This window comes from Narcine bancroftii, chromosome 9 (assembly GCF_036971445.1).
Source record: "Narcine bancroftii isolate sNarBan1 chromosome 9, sNarBan1.hap1, whole genome shotgun sequence".
Lineage (NCBI taxonomy): Eukaryota > Metazoa > Chordata > Chondrichthyes > Torpediniformes > Narcinidae > Narcine > Narcine bancroftii.
Window position 1 is genome coordinate 105,995,199 of NC_091477.1, and position 13,350 is coordinate 106,008,548.

General features: G+C 38.7%; 1 protein-coding gene, 1 long non-coding RNA gene and 1 other non-coding gene across 3 annotated transcripts in view; 2 read left to right on the forward strand and 1 right to left on the reverse strand.

The window, feature by feature from the left end:
- Positions 1-12,454, forward strand: part of LOC138742931 (protein NLRC3-like) — a 55,255-nt gene extending 42,801 nt beyond the window's left edge. The window contains exons 11-12 of the mRNA XM_069897809.1: positions 12,069-12,182; positions 12,296-12,454. Of these exons, the coding sequence (XP_069753910.1) occupies positions 12,069-12,182; positions 12,296-12,454 (273 nt within the window). The remainder of the gene's footprint in view (positions 1-12,068; positions 12,183-12,295) is intronic.
- Positions 1-13,350, reverse strand: part of LOC138743054 (uncharacterized) — an 88,835-nt gene that overhangs the window by 49,791 nt on the left and 25,694 nt on the right. The gene's annotated exons all lie outside the window — the stretch shown is intronic.
- Positions 11,515-11,679, forward strand: LOC138743736 (U1 spliceosomal RNA). The gene has a single exon (XR_011345042.1). It is a non-coding gene; the product is annotated as a U1 spliceosomal RNA (small nuclear RNA).

Below are 13,350 nucleotides of genomic sequence, written 5' to 3' on the forward strand. Positions count from 1 at the left end.
CTCCTCCACCTTCTGCCTTTGCGACCACACCTCCCTCCCCAATTATTTTGTTTGGACACCTGCTGACATTTTTCCACACCTTGATAAAGGGCTCAAGCCCATAACATTGGATATGTATATAAAGGACACTGCTTGACCTGCTGAGTTTCTCCAGCATTGTGTTTTCACTTCTACTACGGAGTCTACAGATTTTTGGTTTATTTTTGTGAAATTAATTACCTGAAAAAATCACTCAGAAAAATTCCAAAGAGAGGCGGAATCAATAAGGGCTGAACGTTGTTAGGAAACAAGTCTCCTCAGGTACAACGACGAGTACAGTAAATGGCGAATGCATCAGTGTGGACTTATTCCCTTCTCCTACTGCTTATCTGTGACTTAATTCCTGGACAGGAGACACCAGGTAAACAAATCTGTTCTCATTATTAGCTGTTATCAGCAGATTATAAAATGTGATTAAAAACACACTGAAATGCTGGAGGAACTCAGCCAGTCTTTCAGCATCTGTAGAAGTCAAAGGTGTATTGCTGACATTTCGGGTCTGAGCCCTTCAAGGAATTAACAAAAAAGATTTTATAAAATGTGATAGATTAAATTGCTTGTGTACAATTATATCCCCCATATTTTCCTAAGTTATTAAATGTAGATAACAAAGAAGAGCAATCTTCATAATCTAATGTACCCTTTCTGCAAAACTGTGATTTTAGTGGATAAATCTGGTTATGCATTAGTTTCAATGGATTTCTGAACTTTGGCTGTATTTAACATGAAAATAGATTATAAAATAAATATGTATAAATAATTCACTCTTGCCACATTTTAATTGACCCAAGGCCATGCTATCTCTATCAGCCCTTGCTGATGACCAGGCGTGCAGTGGTTATTTTTTTAAAAAGTGCCTGAGCTCATCAAAAACGGTGACAAGGAGGTGCCAGAGATGTCAAGCTGTCCCCTGAAGTGCCAGAGAAGCACTCCACACCCCTGCTCATCTATCTTTGGAATTTTTCTGTAATCATTTTCCTGGAATTTCACATTTCAGAGGTGAGTTAATATGTGGTATGAAATTCCAGGTCTGTAACCATGTGGAAAGATGATAAGTAATTATATAACAGTAATTGTTTAGTAAGTATTCAATATTCATTTTTCTTTTATTTGAATTCTCTTACTTAAAAGCAATCGTAAGGAATCAAAATAAATTAATTAAAGCAGTTCCAGCCAAATTGCCACTGGGTTTGGATCCAGATCACAAACCAACACTTCAGTTTCAACCAAATAGACTGCACTTTTCCTGGATGCGGAAATAGATAAAGAACACATTAATGCAATATACAGTAAAATCCCAGGTATCCTGCACCTACATATTCACTGAGTGTAGGACAGATCAATGCTGTTACAAGTCCAGAGGACCTCAAAATCTACCAGCAATAGAAATTCACCAAGACAAATGGTTACTTAAGCAAAAGTTGCTTTTAATTTTCTTTAAACATAAAAACAGGATCAAACTTTCTTATTACACTATAACTCATCTTCACCTAACTTAACCACCTTCTAATTCTAAGTGTAAGTGTATGTAATGTGTATATGTTCAGGAAGGTTCTTTGATTCACAGTCCAATCTCACTTCTCGTTTGTCCAAGTTCACCGATATCAGGCAATTCTTATACTGTGCACAAAATTTAAGATTTATGAATCTTCACCAGGTTCTGATGCTTAAAGGTAAATGGTTCCCATTGGTTTCAGAGAGAGATTTGTTGCTCATTGGACACATACAAACTGATTTCCTCCAATCAACCACTTCAGTGTCTTGCCGAAGAAACACCCCATCATGGGTTTCCAAATAATAACTTCTTTTTCCAGGGCACCACAGAGTTCCTCTTGTTTCCCTTATTTCAGGAGAAACACTCTAGCCAGACATTTCATCTTATAAGGACTACAAGGGTTTTGAACAGGCTGAACTTACAATCCATCTTCAAAATGGGATTTTCAACTAGCCTACCAGCTTGCCATGTTGCAGCCTCAAAAGCCACTGCAGAACTCAGTTCTCTCTCTCAGAGAAAGCTTGTTTGGTCTTTCTCTCTCTCTCTGCTTTTAAAACCCAAACATCCATTTCTAAGGCTCCAAACCCAATCTTTGTAAGATTTTTATCAGCACTTGAGCATGGGCTTCAATCCATTTGCACCTGCTTCTGAAATTCCTTCCAAAGCAGTTTCATTGTTTTTGCAAAGGCACTAGTGCCTCAGTGCCTCACTTTCAGAAAAACTATTGCATTTTAAATGAGATGTCTTTTGGTAAGTGTTACTCTATTGGTGAAATGATCTACACACTAAACCCCCACAATCTATCTCTTTTAAAAGTATATTTATATTTAATATAACCCATAACAATGCCTTGTTAGGTCCAACATGAATATGCAAATAGACTTTTCCCCTTATAAGAAGGGAAAATAGGTAAGAAATGCAAAACGTAATTACCTCAAGTGCGTCTCCCAATGAATGTTTCTGGAAAATGAAAAGAAGCTATTCTCAACCTTTCTATGGCTACAGGCCCCCCCACCCCCCCTTCCCTGTGAGCAGTCAAGTTTTAGTTTCTTGTCAAATTCTCTCCTGCACAAAAAAAATCAAAAACCTGAGGTGAAAGAAAACAAGGTGGGCTGTAGGGCTCACCTGTTGAGATTAGCTTATTTAAAGTATATGCTTCTCTGAGCACATGAACTCCATTGAATAGACTACCCACCAACATTAAATATGATGAGAATGATCTGGGAAGGGACAACTCATTGTGAATTGCAAAACAACTTCTTGTGCCAAAAGAAGGAACAGTGATTTTAACAACTCAGGGCTAAAACACACAGAGGAAGGTTTGCACCATCAAAGGATATCAATGAAATCAAGCTTTATCCTTACCAAACATTTTTCTTGCTATGAGCAATTTATTCCACAGCACGCCAAGCCATACATATGTTGACATTTCTTAAGAAATGACAGATTGAGCCTTGGAATCCATTTCTCAAGGTTCTGAAGGAGATTCCTTCAATCATACCCACCCCAGCCACTCAGTTGAATTTCTGGTGTATTTTTGTTGAATGACAACATTGTCTAACTGAATTAATGCAACCTAGATTGTATAACTAAAATGGATGAGAGGGGGGGGGGATGGGGGGGTGGCTTGGGAGGAGGGAGGGGGGAGGGAGAAAAAGTCACTGTAAATGTGTGGAAAAGAAAAAGTGTATATCATGGCTATTGTGATTTATGGTGTGAAAAATAAAAAAAAAAAAAAAAAAATCATACCCACCCCAGCCCAGAGGAAGTAGTGTGAATCATCAAGCAAATGATGAATCACACACCTTCTGGAGAAACAACATTCCAGTAAGACAACAAAATCAGAGGGTATAGAATTGGAACAGAAACCCCACCTACATTTTAAGCCTGTGGAAATTCCAGAGGACTTGAGAAATACTAACATTGCATAAATTTTAAAGAAAGGAGGAAAGCCAGATTGTGGAAAGTATTGAAGTATTGCCTTGTGATTGACTTCACTCCCTCTAAGATGCTCCCTAGAACTGACTCCTTCCAAAATCACAACCCAATCGGATGCCTGTCACCATTATCTGTAATGGCCTGCAGACAGATCTCATTACCTGCTAATTGTACAAAAGTCCAGATGTCTGTACCAGCTGAGAAGAAAGGAATTAGTGAGAAATATGTCAGGAACTGTTTGCTTCTGTCAGTGCAGTTAGGAAAACAGAGTAGCAGCACAACGATGGGACTGGAGCCAAGAATAACGTTTCATGTATCGCAAACAGATGAATGGCAGCACAAAGTATCCCAAATATCTTGTGCTGAATGTGAGTTCATGAATGAGCATGAGAATTAAGTGGGGAAAAGGATGCCAGGCAGGTAGCAAGGCTGAGCATTATACATAGCAATCACCCATATTGCAAATTGGGCAACACAGTTGCTGGAGCTGTGGCTTCATGGTTTCAATCCTTGCCCATAGTGCTGTCTGCATGGAATTTTCCATGTGACCAATAGTTTCCTACCACGCCTCAAACATTTGTAGTTCAGTAGGCTAAAATGATCCGAGTATGTAAATGAGAGGCAGAATCTGTAAATGTGAGGAGAATAAAATGGGAATATTGTAGAATCAGTGTATATGAGTTCTTTTTATCTTGGTTCTGTATTCATCATATTTCCTGTAGAATTTGTAGCTGAGGTCTACTGTGAACAAATAATGGGTGGCAACAGTGTGGATTCCATTCCAAAATTGGGGGAGGGGGTGCCTTTTATCTTTAAATTAGAAGTTTGTAAATTCACTTCAGATGGTGAAACTCTGGGGCCAATGTTCTCCTTGTCCTCTCTGTGCAACAAGAAGTTAGGAAGCTGGGGTTTAGAAGGCCACTCCGATATAAAACCTACGACCCAAGGACCTCGCTGCCACATCCCAGCTTGCTCGGCCACGGCACACGAACTATGGGTGTAAAGGGTGGGGCCAGTACTGCGCATACTGCACTCCACCTAAAAGCTCCTTTGCGCAGGCCCGAGGACATGTCCACGTCCTCCCCCTCCACGTCCTCCCCCTCAAAAGATGTTCCCTTGCAACCGCTGCAACCGTGTCTGCCTGTCCCGCATCGGACTTGTCAGCCACAAACGAGCCTGCAGCTGACGTGGACATTACCCCTCCATAAATCTTCGTCCGCGAAGCCAAGCCAAAGAGAGAAGAGTACTATTGTAATTACATAAGGTGTTGGTGAGGCTGAACCTCAATGTCTACATCTTTCATTTTAAAAAGCTTAATTTGAGCCTCACATATCAAATAGTGAGAAAGGGAATCCCAAATCATCCTCACAGTCAGTAAACTCCCTAATAATAATTAGCTGAGATTCTCAATGTTCCTTCAATGTCTTCCAATACTCTATGATTTATGTTTATATTATTTTGAGAGAACAGAGAAAGAAACTATTTGGTCAATCAAATTTGTGCTGTTTCTTAGAACAGTCCCATCAGCTCCATTCCCTCTCTACTTATTTTCTTGTAACCTCTCTCACCAATCAACACCCCTCCCCACCCTCCAAATTCTCCTATCACCTAACTATTCTGGTGTCAGTTTAACTACCAGTATAGCTTAGGATGTGGGCATGGTTTCATGAGAATATTCAAACAGCACACAGATGCTAGTCATAGAACACTGTGTGTTAGTTTGGTCTCAGTCCTTTAGTCTATCCAGTGCTTTCAATGTCTCTCTTCCCTTTTGAGGAAGTAGGATATTTTCCCCTGTGGTAAACCACTCCCCTTTGTGCTCACATATAGATTAGAGCAATATTGTGTCTTTTGCAGCTCCTACTTTCTTTCAACTTGGAGTTATAGAGTTATGCAGTACAGAAATAGGCATTCCTGACAATACTGCCCCTTGTACCTATCCACACATATTATTTACCCACATGAAGTCCAGAGCATCCTTTGCTTTGCTAAGTTCTTGTTTAGTTGCTACTTAAATGTCATGATGGAATATGACACCTATGGGAATGAGGCTAAACACAATCTGCTGGAGAAACTTGAACGGTATCAGTGGGAGAGAAAGATGGCAGATGTTTCAAGCCGAAACCATTTATCGAGACTGGAGAAGTGAAGAAGAAACTAGCTTCAATAAATGGTTTCACTTGAAACTGACCATTCTTTTTCTCCCATTAATACTACTTGAGTTCCTCCTGCAGATTGTGTTTAACTTTAATTCCAGCATCTGCAGTCTCATGTATATTTCCACTTGTGGAAATGATCCTTTTTAACAAGTCAGCTTATACCATACTTCTTTTAAATCTTGGTTTTTGCATTTGTCTCAAACATTTCACAATAAATCAAAGGAGGACATTCTTATTTCTTAAAGGGATTTGTTACGTTGTTTCTTTTCATTCCACCTCCAAGTTATTTGCTAGTCCATGTGATGTTATTTTTTTCCTGAATATATATATATCTATCAATATCTATCTCTTGATATACAAAACTTTTTTCCCATTAAAAAAAAACAAAAAAAAACCCCAGCCCCTTACCACTCACCCCCCTCCACACTTACAAAATATAAATCTGCACACTATCAGGGCTCACATTTATATTAACTATAAAGAATCTATATGGGGAAGTCCCATGAATTTACACTATAACAGCATCCATTATTGTCCTTTTTATTATTATAGTTACAATCGGGCCCCTATATGATCCAATATGGCTGCCATATCTTAACAAATGTTCTATTTGTTCTTTAAATTATATGTAATTCTTTTCCATAGGTATTGCACTATCATCTCTGCCGTCTATCGTGCTATATGTAGAGGATTGCAATACATTTCTTAGCCATTGGCAAGGCTATTTTAACAAATGCAATTTGAAATTTAGTTAATTTATTTCAATAGTTACGTAAAAGATAAATCTTCGGGTTGTCTGCAAGGGCCACCCCTGTTATCCTTGTTAATATTTCAACAATATCCTGCCAAAAAGGTCCCACCTTCACACAACCACATATAAAAATTTTCCTGCTTTTGTCTGCCTTTACCTTCCAAGATGAGACTGTGTGCCTGTAATCTTAATTCATAATATTTTTGTTTAGTTTTTAATATTTTTTCCATTCTATACATTTGTAATGTGTTATATCTCAGTTTTTTTTATTCTCTGATAGTCTATACTTTTCTTGCAAACTTGTTCTTTGATATTCTTTTTCCAGACCATCCAATTCTGTATTATATTCTCTTTTAAGATTTGTAGAAGAAATACTTTGAACTCTTAAGTAAATTTTAAGAGTGTCCAATATTAAAAAGCTATTATCTATGGAAGGGTGATTAATTTCACAAAACAGTTCTATCTGTCTCTTAATAAAGTCAAAAGTCTTTCCTTCTCAACAGTGTGGCATTGAGACACCATCTATACATAGTTTCTTGTTTTTCCATTACACAATAGTTAAAATTAATGGCAAGTGATCTGATAGAAGTCTTGCCAAATATTCAGTTTAAATCACTTTCCTTTTTAACTGGGCAGACAATAAAAATAAATTAATCCTTAAGTGAATCCTTAAGTGAGTAGAATGAATAATCTCTTTCTACAGGATTAATTTGCCTCCATAAATCAATCAAATTTAAATCCTTCATAAATGATAGTGTCATTTTTACAGCTTTTGTCCTCATTACCATTCTTGCTGATTTATCCAATACTGGATCCAAACAGAAATTAAAATCTCACTGACCAACGTATTTTATTTTCCCTTTACTGCTTTTAAAAGGATACCCTTCATAAGGGCTTCATCTCCATAATTTTGGGCATAGATATTCATAATCTTCCATGATTCTGCATAAATGTTACAATGTGTCATTACAAATCTTACAGTTTGGTCAGTAAATACGTCTTCTATTATTACTGGTATATTCTTATTAACTAAAGTCACTACTCCTTTTGCCTTTGATCCAAATTAAGATGATATTACATCCCACCCATCCTCTTTTTAATTTAGCATTTCCTAATTTTCTTGTAGAAAGACTACATCTGCCTTTTTTTTTAAATATGCCAAGACCTACTTCCTATTCACCTACCCATTTAGCCCATTAGCATTAAGACTAATAAACATTAACATTTTATCTATTGTGGTGGTGTGAGCAATGAGAGAGACACAGCCCCCACATTGAGGGTCATTAACGACTGTTTTTATTCAAATTCAGTGCGCCCCTTTAAGGGCAGCATGAGCTCAGTCACCTGGTGCATTGTGATGTCATAATCGCTGCCCAGGGCGGGCGCTGGAAGGGTTGCTGGAGTCAGAGAGAAACCTCTGATGGCGCCAGTTCCCCATGGCTGCCCCGCCATGTGACGATACAAGCGGGGCCAGTTTGCTATGAGAATGTGTGCCACCACACAATATCAATTTTTAAACAAATATTGTTTAGTAGTGAAACCTTTTTGGTTGTTTAAACCCGTGTGATCTTCTTCTTTTTGTTTCAACATGTTGGTTTTCTGACAGCAATTTTGTAATATCAGCATTCTGATCTTAAACTTGTTCTGCAAGTTCACCACGATTTTAGCTGACTCAATGTGTGTGACTTTTAATGGTTCATGTGGTTGTAAATAACAACTGTAACATATAATGGTAACAGCTGATTATATCAAAGGAATATTCTCCCATTTGTAAGGTAAAACATCATGAGATGGGAATGTGTAGGGAGTTACCCTGTACAGGGCAGTAACAAGAAGGGGAGGTGTCCTTGTACTCCTGTTAGGTAAAACATCATGAGATGGGAATGTACGGGGCAGTAACAAGATGTGAATGCATCCTTGTACTTACCAGATAAGAGAGACATTGATGGATTGAGAGGCAGGAAGCTAGCAGGGAAAGGATAGCAACAGTTTTAGTCATTGGACAAGTAATGATATGATGATGTTCTAAGCATGTATCCAAGGGTATAAAAAATCACCATTTTACTTATAACGGCAGAATGCATTCTCCGACTAACATTGATAGTCGCAAGTGTTACAATCCGGTAATAAAGAACAAAGAACCCTGATTTCGACTCAGCCTGGTGTTTGTCTCACTCATTCATGAACAAAGCAGACCAAACACATTGCAAAATAGGAATGACATTGTTATTGCACACTCTTTGGTCAAGATGGCTCTTAAGTGCTGAAAAGTTTATAAGGTATCTACAGCAAAAAATATTGATAACAGACCAATTTTTTGACCAAAAATATAAAACAAGGTTAATCAATAAAATTTACAGAAGCTGAGGTTGAGTGCAATTCTCAAATGTGCTGGAGAAACTCAGAATACCATAATTAAGGACTCGGGCCTGAAACATTGGTTACCCTTTACCTCCTATGGCTGCTGCATGACCTGCTGCCTTTCCAACATGTTTGTGTTTTGCTTGAAATAAACTACAATTCCATTCCAATTGTCGCATCTGCTATTTTCATTTATACAAACCATTTATTTTAATTTAAACTATAAGTATGTATACACACAGTTACCCAAGCTTTCCCCATTTCTCTCCATTCACCCCATCTCCCTCACAACCTTTCCCATTCATGTGCCTGTCTAAATGTTTTTAAATGTAACCATTGTATTCACCTCTATCATTATCCCTGGCAGCTTGTTTCTTAAACCCATCATCTATTGCAGTGCATGAAAAAGTCCCTTTTAAATTTTTCACCCTTTCCTTAAACCAATGCCTGCATATAGGCATGGTATTCTCCTACCCGGGAGAAAAACTACCACTATTTAACTTATCTCTGCCCTCATGATTTTATAAACCTCTGTGAAGCTGCTCTTGAGCCTTATGCTTCAAGGAGAAATGTCCCAGAATATCCAGCCTCTCCTTGTAGTTCAAGCCTGCCACTCTTGTTAACATTGTTTTTTGCACCCTTTCCAGTTTAATATCTTTCTGATAAATCGGGTGACCAGAGCAGTGTAGTCTCACAAACATCTTTTAAAGTTGTAACAGAGTGTCATTACTTCTGTACTCAATACCTTGATCAATGAAGGCTTCTTCATCACATTGTCTACCTGTCATCGCTTTCATAGAAGTATGTAACTATGTTCACAAGTCCCTCTATTCTATAAAACCCTCTAGAACCCTGCCATTAATTATCCAAGTATCGCCCTAGTTTAACCCACCAAACAGCATCACCTTGAACTTGTCCAATTGAAATTCCATCTGCCATTCTTGGGACAATTTCCTAGTTCCTCTTTCTCCTTTTGTAATCTCATATAAACATATTTGCTGTCTCCATTTTTGGAGACCAAGTCATTAATATAAATGACAAATTACACTGATCCCTGCAACACATCGCAGATTGTTATTAATCTTAATAACAATCTGAATGTTTGACCACCTGTAACATTATGTCCCAACTCCCACACTCAGTGCCACAGCTGACAAAGACTAGCACTGTTTACCCATATCACTACTTTCAGGGAAAAATGCACTTGTACCTCAAGATCATACTGTTCAATAACACGCCCCAAGGTCCATTCATTTACTGTGAATGTACTGGCCTTGTTTAACTTCCTAAAATGCAGCACTTTCCACTTGTCTGCATTAAATTCCATTATCCTTTATCTTGTCCATTTCCCCAGTTGATCTAGATCTTATTGTATCTTAGATGCCATTCTTCATTATCAATTTGAACAAAAATTACAAATCATGGCATCTATATTCTCCTCCACATCATTAAATATATTGGCAAACAATAAAAGGCAAATCCATGAGTCACACTGCTGGTCACAGACCTCCAATTAGAAAAACCCTCACTACCACATTCTGCCTCCAACCATAATTTTGATCTTTCATCCTGAATCCCACATATTCAGTATTAGAACAGAGTATAGAACATTACAGCATAGTACATGTCCTTCAACCCACATTGATGTTACGACCTATATAAATCTACTCCACAATAATCAAATCCTTCATAACCCTATATCCACATTCCTGTATGTATATATATCTCCATTTACTATCTAACAACCTTTCAAATGTGCTATTGTACCAATCTTCACCTCCATGTCTGGCATTACCCACCAGGCACACACCAGTCTCAGGGTAAGAAAATTACTCTAACATTTTCCCTAAACTTTCCTCCACTCAAATATCATTTGGCATTTGCTACTGCCACCTTTGGAAAAAAAGTCCTGGCTGTCCACATAATAATTATGCCTCACATATTATATCTACTTCTATTTGGTCACCTCTCATCCTTCATCATTCCAAAGAGATAATCCTTAGCTAGCTCAGCCTTTGTTCAAAAGATGTGTTCTCCAATCCAGGCAACATCCTGGTAAATTTCCTCTGCACCATCTCTAAAGTTTTAACATCCTTCCTGTAATGAGGTGACCAGAATTAAACACAATACTCTAAGCGTTGACCAACCAGAGTTGTATAGAACTACAATATTACTTCATGGCTGTTGAACTCAATCTCAACCAATGAAGGCCAGCTCACCCTATCAATTTGCACATACTCTGCCTTCATGTTCGCGCTTCCCAAGTGCATCACTTCAAACTTAATTTCTCATTGTTGCACGGTATTTGTCAAATTGAGCAAGCAAATAACTTCCAAGTTTCTATTCTTAGATTGAATTTCTCTGTCAGTTTGACAGTGACAACAATGGCTCCTGCAATAAGTGCTATTGTTGAGACATCTACAACACATCCACAATCAACTGCTACACCAATTTTCATGTCCACTTCAGGGACAACAAATAAAGTAACATAAACAGCATCTCCACTCAATCACAAACAGGAGAATCCATAACTCTGGAAATGGGTGAGTATTGGACAAGAAATACAACATTTACCTTGACCTGGTCACAGTCACCAATCACCAGTTTTATGGAACTGACCGTTGTTGTTGCAGATGTTGTTGGTTCTCCTGTGCTTTTGTTCCTGAAGTGTACATGAAGATTGGTGTTATGGCTGTTGATTATCATTGTTGCAGATTCTTCTGTTGATGATAAAGAGTTTTCAAGAAGCTCTTTATATTTATGGTCAGTGGAAACTTACCTGGCAGGGAAGAATCAGTGCTCAGGATGGCCAATCTCCCAGGTCAAGGCTATCTCATTTCACTTTGGGTGTGCTGACGCCTGAGATGTCCCCAAATGCGGGATACTTGACTACAACTTTTGTGGGAGAGTGGGACTGCTTTTGCGCTCTGGCCAGCATGTTTGGTGTAGCAGTTAGCACAACACCTTTACAGTGTTAGCATTCAGGACCAGGGTTTAAATCCTGCACTGTCTGTAAGGAGTTTATACGCTCTCCCCAACTCTACATGGGTTTTCCCTGGGGACTCTGGTTTCCTCCCAAGAATTTGAAATGTAGTGGGGGTGTAAGTTAATTGTGTGTATATTAGGCAGTATGAACTCCTGGGCCAAAATGGCTTTTACCTTATTATATGTCTAAATCTAAACCTAGCAGAAGAGATATTTAACAGCTTAGCACCTACAGGTGGTGGCATCTACTGTAACCACACCTGCTGCATCTCCTACCAATCTCTCATCGTCTACACATGTATAATTAATGTTTAAAGTTCTGTCTTTACATCTTCTTCAGCGACAAGCAGCACATCAGAATCAAGATCCGCACGAGGCTCTCACCAAACATCAACAAGTACATTTCCAGCTGCCACCTCCACGACACCGTTCACCTCAATGCCAGCAGCAAACAGTAAGTATACTTTCTTCACTCTTTATCTGCGGGGTGTTTCATGAATGAGGTAACCAGGTGATAGTTTGCAGCAAATTTTAAATGAACAATGATTCTCAGACCTTTCCTTGCAGTTATTTCTAGGCATGATCATCATGTTGCTTTATGACCCTACCAATGAAATTCCTCCCTTTGCCATCTTCCTCCCAACAGTAGGAGATACCACCATGGCAGTAATGACGGTATCCCAGAATGAATTTTCTGTATTGCTTGGGAAATTGCTTATGCACTGATGCAACGATGTAGTCAGTGTTCTGAGTGCTCTACCAAAATAGCTGAAGGAAGGGTCTCTGAGAGGATTGAGTATGTGTGATAATGTACTGCCTTGTGATCACTACAAATGTGATCAATCAACTTTTAATTGTTCATACAGAAAGACAAGTTAATCAGAAATGTTTTCTTTATTGCTCATTGTTGCACAGCATTTGTCAAACAAAGCAAAAGGATTATTTCTCAAGGTCCTCTATTTCATGACTGAAGTACCTGTTCCTTTGACAGCTACAACAATGGCTCCTGGAATAAATGCTACTGCTGAGACATCTACAACACATTCACAATCAACAAGACCCCTCTCCTCTGGTATATTGACAACTACATCGGGGGGGGGGGGGTGCCTCATGCACCCATGATAAGCTTGTTAACTTCATCTGCTTCACGGACAACTTCCACCCTGATCTCAAACTCACCTCATCCATCTATGACAACACTCTCCCCATCCCAGATCTCTCTGACTCCATCTCCATAAACTTTGATATCTTCCAATGTAAAATTCAGCCAAACTGATGAGAGCTGCCTCAGGATCAAACGTAGTGCTTTTACATCATTTGGTTCTAATCTTCATGCCCACTTCAACAAGCACAGTGACACCAACAGCTGTTGACATCTCCACTCAATCATCAACAGGAGAATCCACAACATCTGTAACAACCATCAGTTCCACAACACTGGAAATGGATGAATGTTGGATAATATTTGGAACAGTTAAGTGCAATACACAAATGTGCTGGAGAATCTCAGCAAGTTAGATCATTTTCTTTAAGAGTTTCTCACTGGATCCCTTCTGCGATCCCTGCTGTTCTCCGAAGTGTTTTACCCTTTACTTCTTATAGATCAGGGGTCTCCAAAGTGG